Source organism: Corvus moneduloides, chromosome 11 (genome assembly GCF_009650955.1).
Source record: "Corvus moneduloides isolate bCorMon1 chromosome 11, bCorMon1.pri, whole genome shotgun sequence".
NCBI lineage: Eukaryota > Metazoa > Chordata > Aves > Passeriformes > Corvidae > Corvus > Corvus moneduloides.
Genome location: NC_045486.1, coordinates 2,228,120 through 2,240,453, shown reverse-complemented (window position 1 = coordinate 2,240,453; position 12,334 = coordinate 2,228,120). Strand labels below are relative to the sequence as shown.

Sequence of the window (12,334 nt, the reverse complement as noted above, 5' to 3'; positions counted from 1 at the left end):
GCTTAGAAAAGGAGTTGTTGATGCTGTGCTGTGACAAAAAGTGCAGTTGCTGCCTTGGAAAATATATAAAAGGAAACATTGCCAAAAAGCATAGTAATTATTTTTTCCAGTTTTGCGTCCTGGCAGAGCCTCAGGTGAAGTTTCTTGTTCAGTACAGCACCTCATGCTTCCAGAAAGGCACGAGAGAAAATCCAGGAGGGAAATGGGCAGGAACACCACTGAGCAGTCTTACATCTTGGTAGCTGTGGGACAGAGGAGCCTGCAAATATTGCTGGGAGAGGGAGAAGTTCTCTTCTGCGTGTCCATGTGGAGAGGGAAGGAAATCATGGCATGAAGTTGTAAAAATAAAAATAAATTCTGTATCTGTTAGATACAGAAATAATGGAGTGCTGGAAGGGATCGCTTCAGATGTTACGCAGGAGTGGAGCTAATTCTGCCCTTGGAAGGGAGGGATGATCTAAGGAAGCTCTCCAAGGGGCTGTGAACCTGTATTTGGAATTCTGCAGGAGGCACAGTGGGTTGGGAGTTCAGGAGGGCAGCACCTGGTGCCAAAGGAAAGAAACAAATAAGCATTTCAGGCAAGAGATCCCAAGTGCTTCATTAGTGTAAGAAAAATTGAAGCACTAAATTCAATTCTGTTATTTCTTCCATTCTTCCAACCAAGACCTCAATAATATTATCAAATATTTATTTAATGTCCCTACATCTTTTTTTGGCAATGTAGTTTTTCTTTAAGCCAAATCCATTTAAGAGCTGAAAATGGAGCTGCTTTATTGAACAGCTGAAAAATTTGTCTTTTCTCTTGCGTGATGCTGTGGTGGTTCATTCCCTGTGACACGCACACGAAATGTTTTTAAATAGAAGTGACTTTTGTTACACTGTTCAGTTAGCTCTGTCTAATAGCACAACAGTATTCTTTCCATGCTGGTCAACACTGACGCTTCCAGAGGGGGTTTGAAATTTGATCTTCCTTGTTCTTCCTGTGCTCAGACCGTCCAAGCTTTCCCTGCCTCCTGCCCCCACTTCCTGCCCCGTTTTCAGCAGGAACTTTAATCCGGAAAAGCAGGAGCAAGTGAAGAAGCAAATATGAGAATGAAATCTGAGGGGTGAGCAGCCAAAATTAAATGAAATTTGGCCAGCAAATAAATCTGCTTTGGTTTACTGCCGGGGTAAAATGTAGACTGAAAAGACCCAAAGATATTGAGGAGGGAATGTTGCAGGGTTCCTGTCCTGAGAATTGTGTTGGTGTCTCACAGGGAGATTTGTCATGGAAACTATGAAAAGAGAGAGAGGGAATGGCTTCCTGGGTCAAGGATCCAGCTCTCAGGCTGGGAAAAAGGCTAGAGCCACAACAATTTACTTAAAATTGCTTTTGCAACTCATATGACATTAGTTTGCCGAATTCCCTTCGTATAAAGTACAAATCCTTCTCCATGTGTGTAAAAATTGATTTTCAGTGCCTGTGAGAGAGAGAAAGGGATGGCCTTTCAATTTGTCCAGGTGGCCTCTTGTTCAGAGTTCCTTTTCAGGCTGGACCAGAGATGCAACTGAGCTAAGACAGCAGAAACACTCTCTGGGACCAGCAGCTTCCTTGGGATCCTGGGTTAACTCGCATCAACATGTGCAGCTGTAAATCCCTTGCTTGAGGTTTTTTCCTTCTCTTTTTCCCTCTCCTCACCATGAAGAGGTTTTTTCCCAACTTCTGTCTGTTATTAGCCAGGAGCCATCAGAGTGCTTTGACGATTTCTAAAGAGATTATTCTTTACGTAGCTTCTCTTGGTCGCAGTTATCCATCGTGTCCATAAGTGAGGCTGTTCCTTAATGCTTCCAGGGATACGTGGTGCATTCACTGTGTCCTTAACAGCTTTCTCTGAGGGAATTGGCTCTGTTTTGTCGTCCCAGCTCTCTTGTAGCCAGCATTGCCCATCCAGGGACACCTTATCTATAGTGATGACAAGGAGAGGAATGGTTTCCTTGCTTCTTTAGCCTGAATGGATGTCAAATGGGATATGTTGTAGTTAAATCAGTGGGGTTTAGGGTTTTTTTTTTCCTTTCTGCTTGTGCTGCTCTCCCTTCTGGCTCTGTGTTTTCACGCAGCATCTTCCCTCAGTACCAGAGATAGAAAAAAGCATCTGGTCTTTCCTGCAAATGTTTCCTTTTGGAACTGCCTGTATATCCAGTGTCTAAATATTTCTCTCTTTTTGAGTAGCAGTTTTCTTTTTGAAGGAGACCAAAGAGGTTACGTGTAGAAATAAAACAAACACTGGTGTGTTCTGAACTCTTTGAAACACAAGGTGTTTACTTAAAGGTGCATTTCTCAGGTCAGTATTTTGGTCGGTTTTTGGGCGCTTTGCTGCTGTTGTGCTCGTGGGGGTGCCTGGGGGGTGAGTTGTCTGTGCTTTGGTTCTTAGCTTACCCTGAGATGTGACAGCGTGTCCGGAGCCTCAGGAGATGAATCCCTGCAGGTGAGGAGTGACGTGTTTGCTCTTCCTTGCTGCAGTCAAGTTTTCCTCTTGGGCTTCTGCTGAGGGAAAAGCCAGGTTGGACGGGGCTTGGAGCAACCTGGTCTGTGGAAGGTGTCCCTGCCCATGGAGTGGGGGTGAAACTGCAGGAGCTTCCAGGTCCCTTCCAGAACCCAAACCCTTCTGTGATTCCATGATTCTAATGACAGCCTTATCCCACAGCACATTTCAATAAATCTAAAATGCTGTGTTTATTTTTGTGAAGTCACAGTGTTGGGTGCAGGCATATGCTAGTTAGTTATGTGGTCAAAAAGCCATTGCTTTTTAATTAATGCTTCATTGCTGAATATGTGGCTTTAGCAGACGTTGATATTCAGTGTCCAGCTCTCAGGTATATAATTTTTCTCTCTCTCTGAAATCTCTGTTCAGTCTTCTCCCTTGGCTTTGATACCTCAGCTCCAAGTTAATAACAATTACATTATTTCCTGTGTTGTTACAGCTTGAACAAATGAAGCAGCAATTCCCATTGGTAGGGCTTTGCATAAATGAATATAATAGCAAGAGGGTGGTTACCCTCGTGTCTTGCAGATAGGAATTGAGGGTGGTTATTTTAACACAAAAATTAAAATATATTTAGATCACAAATCGTGCACACTCTCAATTTAAATGTTGGTTACAAGGGTGATTTTCCCCCCTTTATTCTGCTTTAAAAAGCAAAGCATTGAAAGCCCTTGAAATACAAGATGCAGCAGCACAAAGCAGGGAGGTAACAGACGTCACCACAGCAGAAACCTCTAATAAATTTTGTCATGTAATTAGTGCAGGGTTTGAATCCTGAGTGACTGGGCTGCTTTGCAGAGGGATGTGATTGCTACGAGATCTTTGGGCCTGGAATAGAATCCCAGAATGGTTTGGACTGGAAGGGACATTAGAGCTCCTCCAATCCCACCCCTGCCATGGGCAGGGACACCTTCCACCACTCCAGGCTGCTCCAAGCCCCAATGTCCAGCCTGGCCTTGGGCACTGCCAGGGATCCAGGGGCAACCCCAGCTTTTTCTGTTCCGTACCAATGCCCTGCTCACCTGTGCTTCAGTTTCCCCACGTGTGGAATGGCAGAACTGTTGGCAACACGAGGTTAGAATTCAGCTGAGTTCTTCCACCAGGTTAAATGTGCAGGGTCCAGGTTTGGTTTCCTGGGTGGAGCTGTGGATGGAGCTCCTTTGGGAGCACAAGGTGAGTGCTGCTGCATCCTGACAAAATCCCTGTTCTGAACTGAGCTGCTGTGCTCCCAGCAAAGCTTGATCACTGCAAGTTGAAAATGAAAGGATGTCTTCTCATCACATAGAGAGTCATTTCTGTAGGATAAGGCTCTTTTTTCTCCTTCTTCATGGAAATGCAGGAATGATTAATAATCAACACATTTCTGTAGCTGCTTTTGTTCTATATTCTTTGAACCTCTTAGGCTGTCATCTATTAATTTTAAATCTCAGAAGGAACAAGTATAGAAATAGATGATGGAGTAATCCAGGAGTTTCTGAAAAGGTGAAACTTGTCTGTGATTGAATATGTGCTTTTTGTATTATTCTCTGAGTCTCCTGTGTGAAAATACTGCATTTGAGCACAAGAGAGGTCTTCATTTTGTCTTTAAATAAACTCCTCATCTTGTGGAGCATTACCATCCTTGTGAGTGTATTAAAGCTGTGCAATTTTGTAAATATAAAGTCAACAACTTCTATTTACAGTATTTCCATCATTGCCAGCTATGTTACTTCTTCATTACAGCTATTCTTCCATATTTAAAATAAAAAGGAAAAATACTATCTGTGTATTTATTCTCTCCTGTGAGCAGGCTTTGGCCTTGGGAAAATATCAGGTATCTAAGTATAGAAAAAGTCTGAAGAGAAACTGCTAAATTTCAGCAGGGAATTGCTGGTTTTCTTTTAATTTTAGTTTTGCTGTGCAAAAATGAGTTTGGTTTTTTCCAAGTAATGAAGAAACAGCTGTGTTGGTGTTAAATATTCAGTGGATTTGTAAGTGACTTATTTAAAGAATCTTCATCTTTATAGATTTCCCTCATTTGAAAGCACCCTAAAGTATGATTTTTGTGAGGGGGAGTAATTTCTCTTGGTTCTTACCTTTCTCCAGTTGGCATTTTGGAGAGTCTGGGTTTAAAACCCGAAATAACGACACACCTTTTTGTTGCCAACAAAGTATTTGATTCCTGCTCTCTCCAACTGCAGAAAAGTTGGTGAAGACCTTCTTCTAAGTGCCTAAAATAGGCAGTGGAGATTTGGAAAAAATGATGAGTGGTGGATTGCACAACCAGCCTGGCTGGAGCTGAAACTGCTTCCAGATCATTCTGGAACAGGCACGCTGGAGAAGGGCAGAGGGAGGAAAATGGGCTGGGGCCTTCTAAACTGAGCTGAGCTCTGACAGGACCAGGATGGCACCTGAAGGAGCTACAGAAAAGATAGGGAGGGATACAGGGACAGGACAAGGAGGAATGGTTTCCCGCTGCCAGAGGGCAGAGTAGGATGGGATATTGGGAAGGAAATCCTTCCCTGGGACGGTGGGCAGGCCCTGGCACAGGGTGCCCAGAGCAGCTGGGGCTGCCCCTGGATCCCTGGCAGTGTCCAAGGCCAGGCTGGACACTGGGGCTTGGAGCAGCCTGGGATAGTGGAAGGTGTCCCTGCCTGGGGCAGGGGGTGGCACTGGATGAGCTTTGAGGTCCCTTCCAGTCCAAAACGTTCCATGATTCCATGAATCTTTACTATTGCCTGGTGGAGCTTTGGGTGTCAGCAGTGCCTGTTCAGGAGCTTTCTGAGCTGTCCTCCTAGACCAAGGGTAGAATTACCATAATGGCATCACTTAATGCCCCAAATGGTGGGAAAAACCTCTGAAGGGGAGGCTGGAATTGCCTGGGAATGTTTGATTTACATATTTCTAGGCAACTTCGTGTGAAAGAAAGTGATGATGTCTTGGGTGGGCTCTGAAATACTCCCTTCTCCATAGCATTCCAGCCTCTCTAACCTTGGTATTTGCAATTTTTGACAAGTTTTGCATTATATTTTCAAGTAATCTTATTAATGCGCTACCTAAATGTGACTTAAATTCCCGTGTGATGGACTCCTTTGTAAGAAAAAGAAAAGCTTGGTCTTTGTCAGGTTTTTCATTGTGCTATGAGAGCAGAAATTGGACATTTGAGATGGGGCTGCTTGGGCTGGAGGGAAGGGTTGGAAGTTTGGGATCTGTGCCTGGTTGGAAAGGAGCGTGGTGTAACTGAGAAGGGAATGAAAAATGGAGAAGAGAAAACAGAAAGAACGGGGTAGAAGGAATTGGCAGTTGGAATAATGGTGCTGGCAAGTTTCCCTCTTCCTTGAACCCCAAAATACTCTGGAACACGGGAGTTTCTAGCGTTCCCAGGATCCTTGCTTTTGACGACTCCTCTGTGCTGCCGGTGCACGCAGAGGGTAACCAATCCTTGCCGTGATATTTCGGGGAGCTGCAGGTGGCAGAGGCCCACGTGGGCTGCGTGTCCCACCAGTGAGAGCATTCATCTCTCACGTGGTGCCGTCGCAGCCGTGCTCGGCCTCGCTTTATTCCGTGCAGAGCAGCCGCTGACGGAAGAGCAGGATTTAGCTTGGAAGCGTTGAAATGCACATTGAATATGTGCCCGTGTAGCATTCAGCATCCTGCTGGGGTAGTGTAGGATTATGCAATCCCTTTTTCCTGCAGGACCTTTGTTGGGTGTTCAGGCTTGATGTATCATCGTTTCACCAACAGTGATGTAGTATTTTATTTTTATACTTCTTCATTGTGCACTTCTGCCATTTTTCACCGTATATCGTGAAGATCTGAAAGGAAAATGCATTCCTTCCTGGTTAATATTCAACAAACAGTCTATAAAAAGATGTCGTTACTGTGCAGTAATTGCTTTATTTATCACCTTTCCTCTGTGGCTAAAGCTGCTGGAATCACTGAGCGGAGCAGGGAGCTGATGGTTTGCTGCTCTGGCTTCATTTTTAAGTTTTGGCTTTGGATTTTGGGCTCCTGTTGTAGAAATAGACCTAAATTCTGTAGGGATGGTGTCCAATACGAGTGGCTTTATCTTGCACAGTCATCAGGACTGTGGGTTGCAGATCAATGACCGTGATGGGACTCAGCCAGCACATCCTTGGCTTTGTAAACATCCAAGGCCACGGGGTCTGGAGATCTAAAAGTCTTCTGGTCATAAAGTTCATGTCTTTTGAACTGTGGTGAAATACATTTGGTGGCCATACGAAGGTGAATAAGATAAAGTTGAACTTCTCAACCACTTCAGAAATAGATTTCATAGGAGAAATACTAGAAAAAAAATATATTGGGTGCTTTTCATTGTTTGTTTTAGATCTGTAGTTTTGTTACTGGGGAGAAAACCCAAGAAAAACATGTTGTGTTTTGCTTTCTTGCACTGGACAAGGTCAAACACACTTGTAGCCCTCTGTGGGTGCTTTAGGCAGGAGAGGGGGTTACTTGCAGTTAACAATTTGGAAGTTAAGCTTAACTTGACAACTTTCTTGACTGAAAAGGATGGAAAGAAGTGCACTGTGACTAAATCTAGCGTACAATTAATTCTTCTCTGCAGTTCTGTGTGTTAATTGCTGTCATTGTGTGAACTGATGGTTTAAGCAAAAATAGAAAATTTTATAACTGGTGTGTTGCTTACAATGCGGAGTCTTAGCTTGAAGTGCCAGCCCGCAGTGGCTTTTTGAATCTCTGCTGTGCTGTCAATCGCTGTGAATCATCCTGGTGGAAATGAAAAAGATGGTGAAGAGCGCAAACCTGGAGAGTGTGGTTTGCACTTTTGCTGGTGGTTCAGCAGCCCCAGGCTGGCAGTGTGGATGGAAGTGGAGCCGAGTGTTTCTGCAGAGATGCAGTTCAGCCTCCTTCCTCGTGCCCTGAGCTCTGTCCTTCCCCGGTGTCGCTGCGTCCAAGGGCCCCGGTGCCATACCCAGCTCCTGCCGGATCTGTTGCTGGTGTCCCAGGCTGCTAAACCAGGGTGGAATGGGATGGTCTCCGAGGTCCTTCCAACCCAAACCATTCTGGGATTCTTTGCCCTTCTGTGAAAGGTTTTGATGTTGCCTGGTGTGCTCTGGGGGTGGATTGGAGGAAAGGCATGACAAGAGTGAAGGTGTCAATCTCAAATGGCATCCAGAGGTGAAATTACCAAGGTCTGTCTCAGCCCCTTCAACTTCAGCCTCTGGCAGAGCTGCCATGACTTATCTCTGGTGTGGGGTTTCTCCCTTCTTGCATGCAGAGTGCCTATGAACAAGCAGCTCCGTTTTTCAGGCAGGGAGGATAAACCAGGTGGGTCTCTCCTCACCTTGGTGCCTCCCGAATTGCGGTGCTTGCCTGTAGGGATGGATACCCCAGGAGCCTGGAGAAAGGCTGTGTGCACGAGGAGCCTGAGCCTTGCATCTGCTCTGTTGCCAGAGAGGCTGGGAACAGCCTCCTGGCTCTTCTGGCACTTTGTTTGAACTTCTGAGCTGCTACTTTGGGCGCTGCCTTTGAATAGCTGAATTTATTTTTTTGCGTGTTCCGTTGCTTAGCGACGAGAGGAGGAAAAACAGTCACTGCAGCTCATGTGGGTTTATTACTGATAAGTTAGCATCTCTAATACAGAAATGTATTTTTAATAAGAGTAATGAGCTGTGATTCCTGACTTTTGCCAGGCAGAATGTTAAATAAACTGTGTTGATGCATTGGGTATAGAACCTGACACCCTGAAGGGTTTGATGTTACCTCGAGCTACGCCTTGAATGTCTGTGCTTGGGCAGGCTGTTGTTTGAGGGTATTTTGTGCTGCTGCCACTTTATTAGGTGAGGTTCTCGTAATTTTTTGCCCTGTTTTCCCTAGCAATAGAAGGGATTTGATTTAAAAACTAAACAGACAACAACAGCAGTGAAAAAATCCAAAGCAAAACCCCCCACCCTGACATAGTTTACCTGCTGAAGTAAAAAACTCCAAGCTGAAAGTGCAGAAACCAAGTCTGTTTGCCTGGGAAAGCGCTGGAACGTGTTCCCATTTTAGTCTGGTACCGTTTTTGACTGGGACAAGTTATAAATTTTCTGGTCTTGCATCAGATGTTGGCAGCAGCAGTTGGTTTTTATCATTCATGGGGCAGCATTCCTGTTGCTCAAAAAAGCATTTGTCTGATCAAGAGCTTTTTGGAATTTGTTTATAAACCTTTCCTTGCCGCTGGAATATTTGGAGAGCGTTAGCAGCAAGTATCCAGATAATTATGACTGGCTGAAGCCATCTCTGTGTTTGTTCCATGTTTTTCTAGACTGCCTGTTCAAGCTATGTCCCATGAACCGGTACTCTGCGCAGAAGCAGTTCTGGAAGGCAGCAAAGCCAGGGGCCAACAGCACCACGGATGCTGTGCTGCTCAATAAACTGCACGTGAGTATCCCTCTGCAGGGCCCTCCTCACCCTCAGCACTCACAGCTATCCTGCTTTTTAAATAAGGATTTCCAGTCAGCTTGGCACAGTTGAGGAGCAGACACCGAGTGTACATAAAAATCAGCGTGCAGGATTCCTTTGGAGATGTTTGCAGTTTCAATCCTCTGATTTATGACAAATTCACAGAATAAGCTGAGTTGGAAGCAGCTCCTGGCCCTGCCCAGACACCCCATCAACCCCACCCTGGGCATCCCTGGCAGCGCTGTCCAAACGCTCCTGGAGCTCCGGCAGCCTCAGGGCCGTGCCCATTCCCTGGGGAGCCTGGGCAGTGCCCAGCACCCTCTGGGGGAAGAACCTTTCCCTGATCTCCAACCTAAACCCCCCTGACACAGCTCCAGCCGTTCCCTGGGTGCTGTCCCTGCTCACAGAGAGCAGAGATCAGTGTCTGCCCCTCCTGTTTCTGCTCAAGGTCTGGATCCCCCAGTACTGTGTCTGTGATGCTGGGGTAAAGCTGGGGTAGCCCTGGAGCTTTTGTCATTAACCTGTGGTAAAGATAATGGTGCTCCAGGGCAGCATTTTGGGTGTTAACAGCATAAAAAAGGGACCCTTGAAAGAATTGCACAGAGGATTCTCAGGCACTGCATCTTGACGTGGGAAATCAGGAGCTGCTGGTCTGATCAATCTATTGGGATTGCTCAAACAAACATCGCTGCTGTTGATACATGGAAAGGTTGATGGGTAATTATGAGTAATTATAAGGCCAGACAGCCTCTCCTTCCGTATTAGCTTGCAGTATTTAATATTTTCTGGGTAAAATGTTGACATTCAGCAGCTGAAAACTCAGTAAGGCAGTTGATTGCTGTTTTTAGAGCTCCTATATAAAAAAAAGCCAACTTAACTTAAATACCATCTGTTGACTTCAGAGTTAAATAAACTCAGTGTTTATGTTAAAATTACATAGCTGGAGTACTTCATGTCAAAATTACAATTCTAAATATTTTTAGGTTCTTTAAGCCTATATTAAGCTCATTGTAGCCTGGAATATGAAATGGCCCCGTAGGAGAGTGTCACTTGCTGATTGCCATATGGCTGCCTCGCTCCTGCACTTCACAAAGACCCGCTGGTGGACTCCTTCTGCTTCAGAAAAATGTATTTATAACCCAAAAGTATCAGCTTGGCAGGGACAAAGCTATTTTGGTAGCACAAAGCTCCCTCACCTGGGCCGTGTTTCTCATGTTGATAAGGGATGTAGGCTGTGGCAGCAAGCTTAGAGTGATGGGGGTTCTGGGGTTGGCTGTTTTGGTGTATCAGGAAAGGGGAGAGTTCATGGGTTTTACGAGAAAATAGAGTCTAAATACTGCAACATGTAGAAGAAAAAGGCTTTGGAATTGCCCTGGATTACAGTCTCATTTGGAGTTGTCTCCCCTTCCCATAGGACATCCCAGTGCAGGTGTTTGGGACCTGTCCCTACTTTTCTGACACTTGACCCTGTTGTGCCAATGTTCTGGAAATACAGGATGAGATTTTTCCGGGATGAGCCCCAGCTGAGTGATGCTTGCACAGACATGTCCCACCTTGAGCTGCTTGATTTAGCAGAAGGATTTGAGTGCCTTACAGTTCTATGGGGGTTTATTTAATCTTCACCCCTTGGCCATGAAGTCAGGTGGGCCCATCAGGTCTGCAGCGACCCGGGGCTTGAAAATAATTGTGTCCCGTGTACGTCACTCGTATCAAAACTTCCTTCTGCTGCTCCTGCGTGTCCATGTGTCACCTTTTCCACTTGCTGGTGCATGGAATGCTCTACACCCTGTGCTGTGCATGGGACCCTGTGCCTGGGCTCACAGCTGTGAGTTCTGCCCAGGGTGAGACTTCTTTATCAGTGCCTTGCGTTTCCAACGCAGTTGATGATGCAAGATGTGTTCATCATCATCACTTGCCTTTTTTGGCTTCTGTTTGTCTGCTGGTGGAATTTATTGTCTGCCATGGAGCGCTCCATGCTGAGGTCAGGTTATTTTAAGTTAATGCCATTTAAGGGATTTAAAATCTGGGACACTTGTCTCTCTGTGGTCGCAGCATCTGAACTGCTTGAGGAGCTGACATCTAGTGGCCAGAAAAGTGGTTCTCCCGGGGAGACTGTCGGGTTTGGGGGATGCTTTTGAAGTATATCCTAAGTCCTAGTTGTACTTCCTCAGAATACACTGTTTTCTGTATTTATAATAAATGTGGCACCCAGTGTGGCAGGGCAGTCCTGGCTGTGGTTGCTGTTATTGGGGGAGGGCTCCAGTGTCTTGATGAAACCTTTTCTTGACAGAATACTTGGAAATCAAGCAAAAAGGTTGTATTTTAGTAGTACAGAGAAAATTGTGTTGCATTGCATGGCTGAATAAAATTTTGAATTTGAAGGAGCAGCTGTAGCTCAGGGTCTCCTGAGCAAGAAGCCAGTTTTCATACCTAGCACAGCATCTAGAAATAGCAGATTTTAAGTGAGCTGGAGCTGGTGACATTCTCTAACAGTGTGCAAAGAACTGCTCCGTTGTCCTGTGTTATTGGTACTTCACCTCCCTGTAGAGAGGAACTGTGGACACTTTCTTCTCCAAGAGAAAACTGGACCTGCCACAGTCCTTGAGACCCAAGAACCAAACCATAAGCCTTGATGCTCAGCCTCCTAAAAAGTCCAATTTTAAATTGCTCTCCACCTCCAGATAGGAGTTAAAGCAAATAGAGATTTATGTTTTTGATTCAAAACATCATCTTTCCTGTAAAGTGAAGGAGAAGTTCTTTACCAAATGAAATTGTTTTAAAACAGCCTGGGCCAAATATCTCACTTGTAAAACAAAAATGGCAGGAGGCTCACTGTAAATTATTAACTAGGTCTTTGTGTCTTTATAATAATTCAATTTAGCAAGGGCTTTCCCTTTCCTTGCCCTGTTGGTGTGGTGCAGGAATGCTCAGCTGTGGCACACAGGATCCATCACCTCAGGGAGCACAAACTCTGGTGTGGGGGGTCAGGAACTCTCAAATCCAGAGCTGCAGTGGGCATTTGTACGAATCTTCCCAAGGATCCTGCTGCACAGGGAGGGGCATTGGAGCCTCCAGAAAAACACAGCTTGGAGGGCAGCTGGAGCCTGTGTTGGCAAAGGAAAATAAAGAATCAAAGTTGAGGTTCTTTCATTCATTTTGTGTAGAAGTCAGTAGAAAGGAAAATAGAACTCCTGGCTGGAGTTGTTACCCATCCCTTTTTCACCTTTCCCCCCACTAGATATCTGCTTTCTAGCTTGTCTGAGCTTTTCATCTCATGTTTTATTCCAAAATTGTGTCCAATTGTACCCAAATTACAGGTTACTTAAATGCTGTGTGTCTATCTCCCCAAACAGTTGAAAAAGGGAATTGGAAATTACGCTGTTGGAAGCTGAGGAAAAAGGAAATTAGGC

The 12,334-nt window shown here is 45.1% G+C and overlaps 1 protein-coding gene across 11 annotated transcripts in view; it reads left to right on the top strand.

The window, feature by feature from the left end:
* ITPR1 (inositol 1,4,5-trisphosphate receptor type 1) overlaps window positions 1-12,334 on the top strand; it is a 160,341-nt gene that overhangs the window by 38,726 nt on the left and 109,281 nt on the right. For all 11 annotated transcript variants that reach the window (XM_032121349.1, XM_032121350.1, XM_032121355.1 and 8 more), the window contains one exon: window positions 8,788-8,903. In XM_032121349.1, coding sequence (XP_031977240.1) covers window positions 8,788-8,903 — 116 coding nt within the window. The remainder of the gene's footprint in view (window positions 1-8,787; window positions 8,904-12,334) is intronic.